Source organism: Seriola dumerili, unplaced genomic scaffold, assembly GCF_002260705.1.
Source record: "Seriola dumerili isolate Sdu_G_001 unplaced genomic scaffold, Sdu_1.0 BDQW01000011.1, whole genome shotgun sequence".
Taxonomy (NCBI): Eukaryota; Metazoa; Chordata; class Actinopteri; order Carangiformes; family Carangidae; genus Seriola; species Seriola dumerili.
Genome location: NW_019174266.1, coordinates 4,978,518 through 4,997,182, shown reverse-complemented (window position 1 = coordinate 4,997,182; position 18,665 = coordinate 4,978,518). Strand labels below are relative to the sequence as shown.

The following is an 18,665-nucleotide window of genomic DNA, read 5'->3' as shown; positions in this document are numbered from 1 at the left end:
GATGTTAAAAAGCCTAGATACACACCTGGAATCTGAACTGCAACAACAACAACAAAAAAAGACGATAATTTTCACGTAAAAGTGTCTGTGAACCAACATACACAAGTGTATTATGGGTAACTGCAGGTGGCAAAGGCTCGCAGAGAAGCAAATGGATCTCACCAGACCTTCAAACAAGCTGATTGGTTGATTCAACTCCCTTCAGGAGGCGGGTTCAAAACACCACAGAAAAAAACAAAAAACAAAAACGTTTTACAAGTTGTATGAGCAAAAAAAAAGAAAATGACTCTCAAGGTCTCCTGTGCACGTTCTGCTACATGCAGAGAAGCACTTCGCAGCCTTGATATAAAAACTCTCGTGTCTGCATTCACACGTCTTGTTTCCGTGCACCGTCTGCACAGTCATAAATTTTGGGCTGTGCTGGGATGAGCCGCACAGAGCCTTCCAGACACGGGCAGATGATGAAATGAAAATTCACCTTTGGGCTTACGGAGGTAGAGTATGTTAACAATAGGTCTCAGTCTTAATCCTTTCTGTTAATGTTTGTTCACTGAAAAATATTCATTTCATTTTCTTTTTTTCTTTTACAGATCCTGATTTAGTAAGAATTCAACATGCAGGAGCGTTGCCACTGAATGTGTAAGGACAAGCAGATCTAGTATGGCAAAGTTTATTGCTTGGGGCTCTCTCCTGCTCCCATGCCTGTGTACTCCGGTCTCTGCTCGACAGCTCAGCTCTCTCCTCTCTCTTCTCTTCTCCTCTCCCCATTAACCGGCTGACAGATCAGTAATAAACACAGCCTGTCACCTTCAAGGCCTGCCTCTCATTTACTAGAGAACACATGAAACCCTGCTCTCTCGTTCCTCTCTATCTATCTCTCCCTCTCTCCCCTTTATCCGCTGGGCTCATTCGAGCTGAAACCTGATTTTTGGCCCCGGCTGCCTCCGAGGCAGCAAATTCTCTTCTGCACCCAGATAGTCCTGAAAAAGGCATGAATATTAAATGGAAAATCCATGAATAAATAACCAAAACAGGACTTCCGCTGCTCTAACCTCTTTCTGTCTCCCGGCGGTGGATGACAGAGAAAGAGCGCAGGGGAGAAATAAAGGAGAACAAAAAAAAAAAAAAAAGTCATGACCACCTCAGGAGAGAAGGTGGACGTTTGTTAGGTAATTGGCTTTCTCTATTTGCAATCCCATGGTACTGTGATTTCACACGTAAAAACAAAGAGGTAATAACAAGGTAACAGTGCAGCTGATGGTTAGTGGAGCAAAATTCAACTACAACATTTTCACTGGGAATATATCGTGTTATTTCCATATGTGATGCAACTGAGGGATAAAAGCCATACATATTGCAACAGCTCCATAATGTATGCGCGGAAAATGCAAATTACATCGAAGAGAGAGCTGGAAGTGCAGTGTGTACAAGGGGTATGATGTAGAATACATAACAACCAAATAAAGAGAATCATTTATTTGTGATGTATACTCACTAGTCCCCTGGCACGTGGCTGTTACACGGGAACAAGTAAATATAGATTTCTTTGCCTCAAGCAATTCCCATAAGGGTGCTTAATATGTATTGTACTGGATTTCAATGGTCTGTATTTTCTAACACAGCACATGCAGACAAATGATAAGACCAGCATATAGTAGCTACAAGTGAAAAATTTACTGTATGTGTCGCTGCTGTATTATATGTCCCAGGCTCTGTGTCTTACCATTCATTTTCTGGAAACTTTCCTCACAATTGCCTCAAGATTATCTGGTATTTAGCCGTAAATTACCAGTATATTTCCAAGAAAGGCCCTCACAATTTGGTTCTAATTATTTTGAGGGAAATGGAGAAGTGTTAGTTCCTTAAAGTTATTAAGAGAAAAAAAAAAAGAAAAGAAAACGGGAAATTAGTAAGTGGAAATTTGTTCAGAAACAGACATCAATATCCAGCAGAGTTTCCTAGAAATAACTTAATTCTGCTTCTTCGTGACTTTGTGCTGCACACCGACTGAGCTCACAAGTTGTTGTAGTTTTCTTCCAAAAATATAAGAGATAACACAGGAAAGAAACACAATAAACAATGTTCTCTATTTTTACAATGGTAAATTTGGTGCAACTGGTCAATAATTACACAGCCCGTTATTTTCTTTGAGCTTTACCATACAGTACAGACGGCGTGATTGCGATTCGTTTTTACCTCTTAAAACAGCCTCTTCCTGTTGTTTAAAAAACCTCCTTTCAAACATCAGTTTCTCATCAGAGCTAATACTATCTAATATGTCAAGAGTACATATTCATCCATTCATGCTCAACAGCTTACAGTTTCCAAACATGTGACAAAATTGTTTGGATAATAAAACACAATTATACACACTGTAAAGAACTGGTTGTGTGGGAATGTTCCAAAAGGGCTTTGCTATTGATCACTGAAAGGCCTTTGTAGAAATGGAGGTAAAATGAATTTGGTGCCTCGGGGGTTGAGACAGGAGAACTACTTTGTCGACCTTGAGGTCTTTTGAAATGCCTCCAGTCTCCAGTGATTTTGAGATTATATATGTCAATGACTTACGCTACAAGAGATAAAAAAGATCTCATCATGACCTGCTGCTGAAGCTGAATTTCTCAGCTTAGCAATTATATCCAAGACTTCCTTCCCTGTAGTTGGATCAAATCTCTGCGAAAGAGAGCTCTTTTGTATCTGCTGGAAAGCCATTAGTGTGACTAATCTTCATAGAAAAAGATGAGCCAATGTTCATAAAGCACTCACTGAATTCATATGTAATATCACAAGAGTTTTATTTTCAGCACCAAACTGAGCTGGGAATGGGCTGTAAAGGACGTTGGATGACTGTTTTATTTTTATACTGTGCAACAATCTCTTCTGTTCCTTCTGCACTTCCTGTAGTACTGTATGTGATTACAGAGATTTAATCACATGCTTAACTCATGTGCAAACGTATCGCTTGCCATAAACCAAATACACACTACAGAACTGAATTTTTATCTTCATTTTTCAGTCATATCACTTAGCATTACTTTTGATTCCTGCTAAATTATCCCGAGATGGATAATTGGCATTTGGTGCCTTGAGCTTATCAGAACTTGAATACGATAGATCCTGAACTGTTGCACTTCTGTGACTAATTCTGTGCTTTTGTCAGTTTATTATAGGACTGCTTGTACAAGAGACTTGCATGTTCGTCAAACACTTTAAACAAGGCTTAGAGGTCCCATACTGTATGAAGTGAGATTTCCATGTGTTCTTTGATTATAAAGCAGGTCCAGGTTTTATATTAATACTGTGAAAGTATCAAAGCGCTCAGTCCAAAGAGAAATGCCTGTATTCAGAAACTAAGCCTTAAACAAGCCGTCAGGACTTCTGTAACTTTGTGATGTCACAACAAAGCAGTCACCGCTCTCGGCCATGCCCCAGCCCCGGCCCGTCAAGCCTTGCAAGATTTGGTTTCTCTGAGCGTTTACCTGAAATCTGGGTTAGGGTTAGTGTAAAGTAATGTTAGTGTATTGTAATACAGTCCCAGTTTCATGTCTACCAATTAAAGCTGAGCTGGACAGTGATTCAAAGTTTCTGCCTTCAGACTTGGAAGAATCTAAAGTTAGGCTTAAATAAATTCAGACATGTAGAGACATGTACATTTCTTCGTGTCAGGATCGCACACATCTCTGACTATATGGAGTTTAAGATGACAAGGGGGAATGAAGCAGGAATGGCTTATGCCAGCACTGTGATGCCTCCAACCTTCATGGAGCCCTGCACGCTACAAGATAACGAACTCTCTGCTTCTTTGGGATCAGCTGACGTTGTGTAACCGTTTTAGACAAGGTCCAGTCATTCTGGTATTTTTACTAGATATTGACCTGAAAAAGGTAAAACTATTCATGAAAAAAATAATAATAATAAGGTGAGGAGCAGGTTTACTTTGACATTTTGTATTAGATCTATGAGATACACTACATGAAGACATCTTGGTGGTGTATGGTGTGTGTTTCACTTTTCTAGCTGTGTGGGCACAGCCACATCTTACAGAGAATGTCAGGCTATTAAAAACATGGGGGAATTGAGGGAATCGCTATAAAGGCAGAGAAAAAGCAAACTTGGGTTCGTGTCAGAGAGCCAAATAGCTTTCACCACCCAGACTGACCTTCAGCATACACAGAAGCACACACACACACACACAGATACAAATGTTCACAGGATGTGACCATAAACCATAATGCACATCCCTTATTACAGGGAGTGAGCCTTGGCTGTGTGCCATTTTAAATGCCACAGACTCCACAGGGTAATGACTGATCAACCTGAGTTTGCATCTAGCAGTGCCGAACATATTATCTCCAAAGCCAACTGTAAAACTGGCTGGACAGAGAGAGGCAGCATCACATTATTTGATAATTGCCACGTCCATCCAATAATGTCCAACCGTATGCGGATGTGTTAGCTCTCCTGTCCTTTTCCACCTTCCAGCTGCAATAAGCGACATTGCTACACAGTCTGGAAAGCAAAACATCAGCTAGTACTGATGATCCTACAAGAAGCAGCACGCTAGACTGCAGCATTTTGCAGCTTTCAGCTCATGTGTTTGGCTTGGCAGTCACACCAATCAAAACAATTCCCCTTCTTATGAAAACATAAGCAACTGTAAATTTCCAAGCACAAAATGTAGTGAGTGAAAAAGTGGCAGGTTAAGAAAAACAAACATCTAGCAAAGAAACTACAACAAGATATTTCTTATCACTTCTTGGTAAAATAACAGATTCTTTTTTTGTTTGTTTGTTTGTTTTACAAATCATACGCTTGGATTGATGTGATTTTACTATGTTTTTTAGTCAGTGTGATATTGTCTGAATGGATGGGGATTATGGATAAGCATTTGAATTGTTTGTATTTTTTTAAAAATGCACCCCAGGAAGAGCTGTTGTTGCTAAGGTAACAGCTAATTGGGATTTAAAAAATAATAAACAATAAAAACCGAACCAAGATTCCAGCAAAAACATTTGAGAGGCGGTGACAAAGGTCGACACCCTGGCAGCTGTGTAACCTGATATTTTGCTGTACCGAAGCTTATCACTGTTAGTTACCAGCAACTGTCTACCATATTAGTGTTTAACACTACTAAGAAAAACCACTTAACAACTAAGCTGCCTGTGTTACGCAACGAAGCCATGAATCTGCTGAAAGCAAGAGAAAAGCAGGGAACTGTGCTCCTTTCTTGCTCATTCTGATGAGGCATGAGATGGCCGGCAATGCCAGTGACAAGCAGATCTTGTCAATGTAAGCTGCTGCGGGAGCAAAAAAAAAAAAATACTTGTGCTAAGCCCCCCTGAGTAAGAGGAGCGGTAAAGCCTTGACCCGTGAGATGCAGTGGGAATTGAGGTGGAAGAGGGGGCGAGAGAGCAAGAGAGTGAGATAGTGAAAAGCTGGCTGGTGAATAAGACAGGCTGGACAGGGGAGGTCTAGTGCATCAGGATATGACCAATCCAAATACCTGGACTAATGCGTGAAGCTGGGAGCATATTGTGATCAATACCCACCACTTGAAAAGAACATGCAATACATACAGACCTGTAGGCATACAGTACATAACGCAATGGTACATCTTAATTTCTCCAACAGCTCAATATATTGAAGGGAGGATGTGTTGTAAACAAACAGTAGAAGGGTAAATAAGGTTGAATATTTGTGATATGCTGAAATACTTTTTTATTTGATGTGATTTATGTGATAGGACCCCAATATCCTACACCCAGTGTCATATGTACAGAACTACTGACTGGTGTCTGTGTGCATTTTTTTTTTTAGGGTATATTAGTTTATATAAACTTGCCATTGGGCGCCATTCTCCTCCCTTTCCACTTCCCCTGGCTGTTACAGATTTCAAAATCCACTTCGCTACGGGAAACTACAACAACCTCCGAGCTAGCAAGCTACAAGCGGAAAACGGCAAAGTTTTGATAAAGATTTGGATCGTGCAATCACACAGTCGACATACGTGTTCGCTGTTTTTTGTGGCGAGCATTTTCTCCCCCATCGGCAAATTAGATAATAGGTGCAGCCAGACCCTTCTCCAGCACTGACACAGCACTGTGGAGACAGGTCTGGCTGTGAAAGACCAGGGGGTATATCGATGCTCTTATATGTGAATTAGTTAAATCATGTGGATAGTCTTAAATTAAAAAAAACAAAAAAAAAAACAGCTGTCTTCAGGCTGCATTACTAAACACTCAACAAGAGATTAGTGGTGGTGGTGGTAGTGATGGTGTGTGTGTGTTTGGCTGGGAATAGGTATATGAAATTACACATGTGAAAGCCATATCTGGAACAAAGCTGGGAGGCAGATAGGACAATAAGGAAGACGGTGCTGTTACATCTCTCAGCAGGTAAAGACATGCAAAATCTCACTGATTCGGAAAAAGGGTAACGCACTTGAAATGGCTGCTGGCAGGATTTCTTTATGGATAGTAGAAATGTTATGTCATCAAGATAAAACCAGAGGAAAGGCTTACTGAAGCGTTTCTCTTTTCAGTGTTTTCAGACATCACCAGTTTGGAAATTCTAATTGGGAAAGAATCAAGCTGCAAGTACTGTAAAAAAATAAATAAACAGGCAATAAACGATCTATTTATCAGGTAATTATAAGTAAGCTGCTGATTCATAAAACCACAAGTTACAGTCGGTTTAAATAATGTAGGTACAGATTTCCCTACAGCGGTCCGTGCTTACGACGGCAAACCTATAACACTGTGTCAGCATGTCTTATCAAGTTCAGCCCTGTAGTTAATGACAGAATTTAAAAGGTACAAACAGTTTAAGACTACTTAAAAGTGAAAATGAAAACAAGTGTACATGAGCAACCTGATCTTTTTCTCTTTTTGCTTCAGATGTAGTGGAGCAGGAAACAGCGCAACAGTTTGACAATTTCTAAAACAGAGCTGAAGACTTTGACAGTATTTTCAGACACTCACTGAACCCGTCTTCATATCAGTGTTCAAACCAAACACATTTTTCAAGACGTGCTGACATCCCATTTAACGCACACTTCATTTCACTTGTCTGTTCAGGTCTGTGCTAAACCTCTAAAACCTTCTTAACTGTTCCTCATTTCCACAAAACTGCAGACAAGGCCATCACATCCATTTTAGTAAAATAAAAAAAGGGCACAGCTCCTGCTACATTCTACCTTGAGCCTCTCAAAAAAAAGCCTTCTCCATCGATCTGGAAAGATGTGAAAGAGGCACAGCTGCATAAACAATCCTCTCAAGTCTTTAGAGGGTTTTGAAATATTAACAAAAGAGCTTGCAGGTACATCATTTTGCAGCAGCAGCTATGGCAGCAGAGGGAAAACGTGTTTGAGTCCTATTATAAATCACACAATACAGCAACAACATTGCACATCCAGGCCCGGCTTGTCCCCCCGGCAACCTGACAGCAAAATCCCGTCTTTACAGATGGCTCTCGGAGAGAGAATCTGTACATGTGTATGCCTGCTTCGAGCGAGTGCGTTTGTAATTCTGTTTTATTAATGAAAATATAGTAATCAGGAACTGCAGGTGGCATTATCACTCTTTTACACATGTATTTACGTGTGTGTGTGTGTGTGTGTGTGTGTGTGTGAACATACAAACACAGAGGAGAAAGCTGACGGAAAATAAAGAAATTCTCAGTCGGCTCAGGCTAATTTCATCCACTCCACTTCCCCTCACATGAAAGAAGTAGGACTTACAGATCTTGTGCTTCCCTTTCATGGGGAATTTCACCAGCAGCTCCTGAGGGTTGGTGCAGATGAAGACGAATGGGGAAGCAGACTCCTCACAGGTATCAGGGAACTGCAGGGTTGGGGTGGGGGTGGGGGTGAAGAGAAGAACAGTTTAGCATCATCTTACACACAACTACCATGACCATATTGTGCACAGAATATGTTAAAGCTCATGATGCCCCGTGTCACCGATATGAATCATTCAGTGAGTCTCTCTATTTGGATGCCTACATCAAGCTAACCGTCCTCCTTGCCTGATGTAATACTACATGCCCGACAGCAACTGATAGTTATGAGTCTCGCTTAGGATCTTGTGCACTATAATCGCACAACTAATGATGCAGCCGCTAATGAGACCAGTTGCAACCACGTGCGAACAGCGGAGATGAGACGAGATTTATTACGACCAGCACCAAAATCAAACATCCAGGGACTTTTTTTTCCAGATGCAATCTCACGTGTAGACACACTGTGAAAGAGAATATTGCAGCACAATAACAAAATGATTAAAACCGTGCGCACAATATTAATGTGTTCACTTATTAATTACACACAGAATTTTTAACTTCGAGCGTATTATAATTTACTAAAAAGCTTACTTCTGAATCTACAGATATACATCACTTTGAGCCGCATCCTTGACATATTAATGTGTGCCATACAACATTCCTATGAAGGAGAGGGTGTTTTACAGCACATAACTGACAGCAGCCTACAGCACACAGAGGCCTGGAGACAAGAGAAAGCCTCTCTCTCTCTGTGTTATTGATTGGTCTCTCAGGTGAGAGTCGGGAATTGACTGACACAGTGACAAAGGAGTCATCTTTCCCATCACTGGCAGCCAACGGCTCTCAGCTCATCCAATTTCCTCCGGCGCTATCAGATAGTGCCCATGATTGCATCTAGCCAGCCAGGAAGTGGCTCTTTTCATGACAGCATGCTTTTTCCTCCCCCCCCCCCAACCCTCGATATCCACCTCTCTTATTCACAGCCTCCCTATCTCCCTCAAAGGAGCACCGAAGGTTGTGACAAATTTGGGGCTTTTAAGGGAAATCGACAGTCAGCGATCCATCTGTACTGCCCCTGACAAACTGGGTAAAGATGATAGAGATGTTTATTTCAGATTACAGTCCATGTCAACCCGAGCGTAATACACCGGCGAGTGATAAAATACGTAAACACTCAGAGTCATTAGACATTGGTGGGGACCCTAAAAGAGCCCCTTGATTTCTTCTTCCTGCGGTAAATGACACACTGATTCCAATTAAATTAGGTCTTCCAGTCAAGTGTGATGTCTCCTCGTTAGAAAGCTCCCAACAGCCCTTTAAAAAATAATCTGCAATTTAGTGGAGGGTTAAAAAAGGTGAGGGTTGTAAGTGCAACAAAAGTGGTGTTTAGGGAACTCTGTTTTTCTTACCGTCAACAAAAACCAAAATCAACAATAGATCTGTTCTTCCAATTTATCTATACTATTTAGCCTGTGTAGCTAAAGCCTGATGCTGCGTATTCCTCTGTGCCACAGAGCTCCACTGTTGACCAAAATGATTAAAAACACTTCACTGTTAAACTGTGCAACATGTTCCTTCATTGCCATGAACACAGGCTCTGTAGTTTATTTTCCAAATACACCCATCCTGCCGCAGCGAATACTCACGAGCACCACAGATATGTATTAGGGTCGGTTCATGCTCTGTCAGAACTAGTTCTTACAACGTGTTGTTAAACCACATCAGAAATCAAGTGTTTATTGTTCTGAGTGGCCACACTTGAATCCTGTTGGCATAGACGGGGGCGGGTGGAGGCAATATTGTTTAAATATGGGGGAAAACAGCAGATATTTTCTGACAGTTTCTCCAGGAAAGCCTTTATAGTGTTCACATGAAACGTGCTCCAAAAAGTTGTGTAACAAATTTTTTAAAAAATAAGAAAAAAAAAAGAGAGAGCTGGAGAAAGAGAGAGAGAGAGAGAGAAGTTCAAACTCAACAGACTTTCTCAACTCTCGCATCAAGGTGTGAAGCGGTGGGGAATGTCGGGTGTTTGGAAAGCAGTAGTCCCCAACAAATGCAATAAAAGGCTCTTTCAGTAATGTTTGGTAAAAAACTACAGAGCCCCACAGTTTGTGTAAATTGCTGAGCCTTTCGTGTAAATGAAAATGTATTTGTGACCTAGTTACAAACGAGCAGCACCGCATGAGAAAGAGACACCTCATTTATTGTGGTGCCGCCGCCGCCGCCGCCGCAGCGATGAGGTGGCGGCACGCGGTCCTGGTAGATTGACTGTTTACATTGTGATTGTGATTGTGTAACGAAAGATAAAATAATTACCAGAGTTGTAAAATCCTGTCTCATAATTTCCCACAAGCTCTTTCGTGTTGTGATTTGGCGTCTGATAAAATTTCAAACTCTGTATCTATCGCTCAAACTGGATTTCCTGGATGGGATCTAATAACCACCTGCCCCCATCCACGTAGACCCTTGTATGTGTTTCTAAACACAGAGATTCTTGTTGGTTTTCATCTTTAAAGGGATTTGTTGACAAGAAGGAAAATGTAGAAAACACTAGTCTTTAAGGTTCATATCAAAACATAAAAGAAACAAAATGGTTAGCGATCACATTTACAACGTCGGCCACACTGTCCGCCTTTTTCTAGTTTATATTAACAGAGAGCCGAGTGTTTTCCCGTAGCAATTAACACCCATTAGGTTAGGACGAATGGATCCCTTCTTTAAAGTAGCCAGAGGGGACATGAAATTCCACCTACAATGTAAAGATCGATCCTGTGAACTGTTAACACCGTGCAGTGCTTCTCAAATAGCTTACTCAGGTGAGCAACTTTCCAGAGTCTTCCTTTAAATGTACATTAGGAAGACACTTTAATCCAGAGTGGTTTAATTCGTGCACAGTGATTAAGTTTAAAGAGCCGTTAGTCAGCGTCATTCATTGTTAGATTTATACAAAACGGCATGTAATTCTGTGGTTCAGCAGTGATTTGATTACGACAACAGTTATAGACCCGGGTCTTGAGCGAACAGCAATCAACAGGAATTAATATGCGACAGCCGTCTGGTGTAAACGGGTCAAATGTTGGTTAAACACATAAACATAATCCTGTGCTTGTGTTTAAATAGTAGAGAAAACACAAAAACCACATTACAATTTTTTTTTTTTTACTGAAGTTCAAATACTATGAGAATATTTCTACTTTCTAAGAATAATCAAAAAGGGAATGGAAAGGGGAAGTATGATAGCTACGAGCACAGACAGAAGGAGCGATTATGCAAAAAGGAAGGAAGTTACACCAGGCGCTTTTTTGGAAAAGATGAGTTCAGCCTCATTTGAGATCATTACCAAAAGAAATTTCACGTTACACAAGATGGCTGTAATGTCGGAAGGTATTCAAGGAAACAAAATGGTGGTGGTCTTGCTAAAGTCAGATGAAACGAGCATATCCGCAGCCGGAGCTCGAGTGTGGAGTGTGAGAGACCCCGCCAGTTGCCTGCTCTTTCATCCTCCATTAGCTAATTAGCATTTAAAGCTGTTGAATGTGCTGCTTTGCCTCACTACCTCCCCCACCTAATTGTTTCCATTCCATGTTAATCAAAAGGGCATGAAACGTTGTGGTTGTGTGACACGGAGGTTTGCTAAAGCCCTCTACATTCATCAGGAAGGATCTAATGCAGTCAGAGCGGACCTCCTTACAAATGCAATTAAAGCTGAGCTTGTTGAGGTACACAGGTATTGAATTATGAAACTGTGTGTGTGTATTTATGTGAAAACACTGTGAGTGACAGCGGCTGTCACACTGAATTCAGTTAAGACTGATCCAAGTTGTTACTGTGACGGTTTCTTAATCTGGTAGTTCAGGGTTACAGCCCCAGGGCAATCTGGGTAGTGGGACCCAAGTGTTTTACATGGAGGAGATCTGAGGGTGTACGTGTAGTGACAGTGTGACAGGTGCATTAAAGTGTCTCAACGTGAGTTGAGCATCACTAGTCAGTTGCTTCAGGCAAGTTTTACTTGCTGCTAGAAGTCAGACAATAGTGAGACAATGACCCCGCAGCTTCTGCTGGATCACAGACATCACCAACAACTCAGACTCAACACAACAGTGCGTGTTTACCACATCTTCAGGCTCCAAACTGTTTTCAGAAAATAGACCTCACCCTCACAAGGCTGAACGACACGCAAAAAAAAAAAAAAAAATCATATTGAGATTATTCCAGCAGATATTGCGATAATGATACGAGTCATGATTTCAGATTTCAATGGTTATTTTTTCTTTTCATTTTCACTGAAAACATGTGAAAATGATGATGATGTGATTTTTGTTGAGGCTTGTACTAAACAAGGAAGTTCCCTTATGTATGGAGAATATGATTTGTAGGTCGGCTCATCTCTGTAGCACCACGATGCTTCATTCAGGGTCTGTTCTGACACATTTTACCTTCATCAAAAGAAAAGCAACTCTTGCGATTTGGATGTTGCACTTGGCCATACTGTGATTTGGACAATAGTTTGATTAACACTAGCTAGTATGGCAACTTGAGACGAAGGTAAACATCATGTTATGTGTATCCACATTCATTTTTAACTGCTGATCAGGTTGTGTGTGTCGTTCATCCAGTTAATTAACTTAAAGGAACAGTTCAACATTTAGGGAAAGGCACTTTCCTGCAGAGAGTTAGAGCTCTCTCATGTCTGTACAGTAAATTTGAAGATACTACCAGCAGCCAGTTAGTTGTGTTTAATCAGCTCTTCTGGCCAGAGACTGGAAAACCAGTTGGTGCCCAAACAATTTAAACTGAAGCATCTTTTTATTTGAAGACCGGACATACTGCCATGCTTTGATAATACGTGCTGAAGCAGGATGAGTGGGAGGCAACGGGCTGTAAATATGGATTCAAAACATTTTACCAAGAGCCCAGCTGAGTGGAAAACTACATACAAAATACTAAACAGCAAAATGGAGAGGTGAGAAATTTCATAGAGCTTCACAGCTTCTTCAGAGACTGCCAATTCAATAAACTGCCCACTATTTAATTTGCTGGGATCAAGCCAGAGGGGATTCAACAATAACCAACTGTAATAATATGAAATTCACAAGTTCATTGGAAAAAGTAAAAAGGGACGGCGGGGCACAGGCTGCTGGAAGGAAGCCCTTGGCTATGAAAAATAACAGTGGCTTAGAGGGCAGGGAGAGGGCACAGTGGCCCTATTGCTCTTACCACACACCCTCATAATAAAGCAACGTGTATGGATATCTCATATGAGTCTTTCACCGGCTTACCTTCCTCGACACATCATCTGCTTTCTACTGTAGTATTCACTCTTAGTACAGTCCAAAGTACCATGAGTTACGAGCCGCAGATTTGATGAAAACAACATCCATCTTAATAAAAGCAGCTAATACAGAGCCAGGATTTGACAGAAGAAACACAAACCTTTGAGTCCAAGCTTGTCAAGTGACAGCTCAACAAGCCAACACTGTTCCCTCTCCTCTCTCTACAATGTCTCTCCCTCTCTCCCTGGCTCTTTTCAGCTGCTGTCGGCAATTAAGGGCAGCAGAGACAAGTAATCTCCTTCTGGGCGACAGGGCCAGACCAGAACAGGCATGTGGAGTGGGCTGTGCAGTTGGGGTGGGGGGTGGGGTGGGGGGATGGGGTGGGGGTTGGGGGACTTTGAGGCTGGCCCCAGCCTCAGCCCTAGCCAGGCCCTGCTTGGCTGCACTCAATCTCAGCCCAATAAAAAGCCCTTCATTGGCAGGGTGCAACTGAGCCAGACGGGCTGGGAGCATGTGGCTTTTAAAAATGAGGAGGGTGGAATAAGGGGGAGGGAGGCACAAATGGAGGGAGCAGCAGAGGGGGAGGGGGGGGCAGACTAGAGAGTAAAAATGAGGAATACGATTTAGTAAGAAAGACGGATAATAAGAGTATAAGGTGAGGGAGAAACACAGCGGCAGAGATTTTGATAGATAGGGAACTGCACAAAGCCAACTGTGTCTTCCCGGAAAGGCCACTTTTGAAATACTGCTTAGCTACTTGTGTCAAGGCTGGTTTCACCCTGGGAATGGAGAAACAGATGGGTTGTCTCTGAGCTATGGGCTACATGTGGGAGGTGAAAGGGTGTTGTTGGGAACTGTATGCAACAGCAATCGTTCGCCAGTCTTTCTTTCATCTATCGTGTTCACCAAACAACACAAGCCTGTTTCTGGCATTCATTAACCCTCCCAAAAAAAAAAAAAGCTGCCTTCAGGAAACTCGTACTGTAGCTGCCTTTTAGGTTTTTGCACGCACCAACCGTATTATTTGTTTTTCCTTCGCAGCATGACACAGGAACAGAGCACACAGACACACAGTGTACGTATGTGACTAAGCACACATGTATCATTTTTGACAATATTTTAATTGAAAACAGCTGTCCCAAAATTAACTCCAGAAAATATCTTTAAAAAATGTACCAAAACCATTATGTGAAAAATGATGTCAATGAATGTCAGAGTGTAAATAAAGCAACTGTATCCATGGGACGAAGTTTAAAAGCCTTTCAGTTTCGTTAGTGGTTTAAATATATTTTATATTTGAAATAATGAAAGTTATTTTTTGAGTTGTGTTTTTTACATTATCCCAAATGTTTCCAGCAGTTCTCAAACCAAGGAAATTATGGGATCAAAACTGAATTTTATCCAGTTTTATTTATTTTTTACACCTTTCGTTTTCGTTTTCAACTATATACTTTAACCGGATGAAGGATTTTAGTCATCGGACGTCTAGATCTTAAGTTATCGGAGAAAAAAGCAAACGTTAGGCAGCTCAGCTCCCCGCGCTGTGTCTAATTTTTAACATAAAACTGCTTTATTTGGTGTTTCTACCGGTATTAATGGACCGGAGGACGCCTCTGCAGAATAATCTGGCTGCCGTTAAAACCTGCTGAACGTCCGGTTCATAAGTTATCATTAAAACAATTAAAACAAAGGTTAGCGGGAGTCTCAGCTACCAACAAACAAACATTGACTTTAAATGTGAAACTTCCATGTTCAGATAAAAGTTTGAACTTGGAATAAAATCTGACAGCACTAGTCTGCACCATGACATATTCAGTTTTTGCAGCTGAAAGGAAAGTCCTGACTCAAGACGGCTAAAGTGGCCAATAAATAAATGACCAATTTGTGTACGTTATAAGTCTCTATTTGGGTCAACAACTGTAAAAGTCACACCACACAATTGCCAAACAGTGGGTGAGGCCTTCATGTGAGACTAGGCTATCATTAAACACACCCCTTTTATTTCTAATTATCCTCATATTTTAACAGGAATCCTCCCTGTTTGCTGGTTTACTCTCATCTGCTGTTAATACAAACCTACTCCTCCATCTGCTTCACATTAAAAGCCTTCCAGCGGTTGAGGAGAAATGATCTTTTCACGTCACATTTACTGTGAAACATGTGCAGGAGGCGTTGAGTTTCATTAAGAGCAGCTTGTCATCGTGAAAACGCGGCAAAGTAGAATTGATCGTAATGAATATAACGGTGAGTTTAGAACAACATTTTTGTTTCGAAGGGGAGAAAGAGCAACATCAGTATGTACAGTGAGTCCATACTGGGTCGCTTGACTGTGTTGCCCTGATGCCAGAAGGGGTGTAAAAATGGAAATTGGGCCGACCTTCTTTTGCCAGCCATGACAGTACATGTGCCAATAATTCTGTATTTTACGTATCTTTCCAATATCAGGTTTATTGGTACAATATTCAGTATTATTTTCCATGTATCAGAGATGACCTGCTGGTCAAGCTAACTGGCGGTTGCATCAATATGTATTGCAATCCAGGCGGAGCATTTTGTTTGCGGGCAGAGCAGCTCAGGTGGATGGGAATATTTTAGTTTTACTGGTTTATTCATGGTAACAAAGAGGGTATCAACAGTTCACGTAAACAACTGAACACAAGCAGGATCTCTACAGGAGTATGGCAAACTGCCAAATTACACCACGTGTGTAAATGTAGTCAGTGACCTCTTCAGTTGTCTTTTAGACTGAACATTGTCTTTTGTTTCTCAGCCACCTTTCCTGAAAAACAAGGCCAAATCACTGTGTGCATTTCTTCTTTTTTTTTATATTAATCTCTCTTTTATTTTAATTTTGGATTATCTGCCATATTTTTGCATTTATAAGAATCTTATATAGTGTTTTGTATAATGGGATATAGAAATCCAAGCAAGTCATTTTGAGTCAAGACAAAATGATTAGTATTTAATATTAAAGATAATAACTACTCTGCCCAAGCCTAAAAGCTGCCTAACTGAACCTGACACAGAAATTAAGCAATCCAAACTGCGGCTGAAACAATTAGTCAATCAATCGATTAGTCGATTGACTGTTAACTATTCTGATAATTGATGTATTAATTGTTATAAGCCATTTTCTAGCAAAAATACTATTAACCATTGCCAAACTTTTCCTAGTTCCAGCTTTCACTCATGCTTTTCTTTGTCTTGTGTGATTATCTATGGGTTTTAGATTGTTGGTTAACAACACATTATATTTTATGAAGACACTTTGGGTTTCAGCAAAGTGTGAATGGAAAAAATATCTAGTTTAGGATTTTTTTTTTTTAATTCTTAGACTAAACAAAAACAGCTAAATAATCTATAATGAAAATACAGGAGTTACACACGTACTTACCTTTAACACTAATGATGATATAAGTACCCTTTCATTAGTTGAAACCTAAAATAACCTAATTGCAATTAATCTCTGTACATATACACCAAGTTTTAAGTCTTTAGCTGCAGGGGCCATCACACGCCCAGCAAATTCTCAGACACCTTTTACAATCCTTTTAAAACTGGAAGCAGTAGGTGCAAACACATGGACCCTCAGCTAGTTTGGACTCCATTAACCCAAACCAATACTAAACTTGTCCATCTAAACAGGCAGCTATTGCAGCTCACTCTGTCCCTTTCATTGGAGCTCAGGCACGCCGGGTTGCACAGGGATGATTAAAAATTTAACATACTCCTTCACCTACAGAATCAACTGGTGTCAAGTTGGAGAGTGAACATTAATTATCTAGGAGTGTGCAACACTGGCTTCTGAATTTTTTACATTATTAATATCCTCGGCACAACCAGAGACATGTCTCATTATTAGAAGCTCAGCACCAGGGCCACGATTTTTCCAATAACTGCCACCGTGTCGGTCAGCTCGGCCGCAAAGACACGTTTCCTTCTCCTTAAAAAATGCTCGCTGTTTCAGTGCAGCTGAAAGCTCAGTGGACACATATAAACTACATATGTAAGTTTGTACACTGAATTTAATTATATGAAACTATCCAGTGAGGAATCCAGGCAGGACTTACTGATATTAACTATGACGCCTTAGTGTATTTGTACTGTGGAGGTGAGTTCAAGAACCAGCTCTGTGTGTCAGCAACTTCATTATTGTCTTGATGTAAATGACTTCAAGCTGTCACCAGCGTACTGTTAAAATTCCCCGGAAGACTGAGGAGTAAAAAGTATTAAAATGTATTTTCTATCCTACACCCCCGCCTCATAAGCATAACAATTCAAGTCTGTGAAAGGAAAAAAAGAAAAATGTTGGTGAAGAGCAAGCTGCACTAGCCTTTTAGCTCGCACTGGTGCTGACAGGTGTAGTGAAGTCATGTGTTTTTGCAGGGAGATTCACACAGACTTCCTCGCTTAGCCCAGTTCCACTTTCCCAGCCATGTTTATGACTTCACCTCCTGCGGTGGCCCTCAGGCAAGAAGAAAACAAGACTGCCTGACTACAGTCAAAGCTTTTTAGACTCAACAAGCTAACTGCTGGAACTTTCCAAGGAAAAGACTTCTCTCTCGTACTCACAGTTAAGCTTCTGTTTGACGAGCGCAGGACTTTTGCAAAAATTGAAAAAAACAAAACAAAACAAAACAAAACAGATTCCTAATGTGCAGCGGAAAATGGCATTTTGAGAACCTGACAATTTCACGAAAAGCATTTAATAAAAAAGTGGTTCTGATGCTACAAATCCCAACCATGAAAAAGTAAGTAGATGTTATTAGCCGAAGTATCAAATTCAAGACAACTGCACTGCATTTACAGAAAATCACACAGGCAAAGCCTTCTCCTTCTTAGCAGTTTCCTTTATAGCACTCACACACACACACACACACACACACACACACACACATAGCAAGAACCCCTGGAGACAATTACCATGTCTGCTTTCAAACCCTGACTTCAAAGAACAATCCAGGGTATCTAAGGCATTAAAACTTCTTATTTTCCACCACAATCTCCTTTTATCGTTGCCACAAATCCAGCTCTCCTTAACACAGGTGGTGTCAGCAAAAAGGGCTCGTATTTTAAGCAAGGTAACAAACCTCTTCACAGTGGGCATTTGATTTCATAATGTGGAAATTGAGAAGGACCGGGGAGTTTATGAACATGTCTGTCTCTTAAGGTGAATATTTGCTTTGATATTCTGACGCTCGGGGTACAGCCCTCCCATCTGTGTTCACTCAGCCTCTGTGGGAAATAACTGTCTCTTCCCTCCTCCTCTCGAGGCTGGCAATGAGCACGGTTTGAGAGAGGAGCACAGAAGGAAGGCTGTCCCCTGATTCTTATCAAAGGCAAGTTTTAGGTTTCTCTAAGCCCATGGGTTAGTGCTACAGCTTACAATAGATAAGGTGATCCCACTGATATGTTCCAAAGGGAGAAAACAGTGAACCGTTAAACAGAAGGTGCTGAATAAGAGCTCTTCACGAGTCCATTTCAATTTATACTTCTACAGTTTTTGCAAGGGAGCCAAAATATTTTTTGGCTTTCAACACAAATTGGAGATTACATGGATTTCCTTGCACTAATACAGCCCTAAATTATTTTAGGCTCTGAACAACAAAGGCC

At 40.9% G+C, this 18,665-nt stretch overlaps 1 protein-coding gene across 1 annotated transcript in view; it reads right to left on the bottom strand.

Moving 5' to 3' along the window:
- Positions 1–18,665, bottom strand: part of trip4 (thyroid hormone receptor interactor 4) — a 68,975-nt gene that overhangs the window by 34,236 nt on the left and 16,074 nt on the right. Inside the window, exon 12 of the mRNA XM_022748862.1 lies at positions 7,739–7,841. Within this exon, the coding sequence (XP_022604583.1) occupies positions 7,739–7,841 (103 nt within the window). The remainder of the gene's footprint in view (positions 1–7,738; positions 7,842–18,665) is intronic.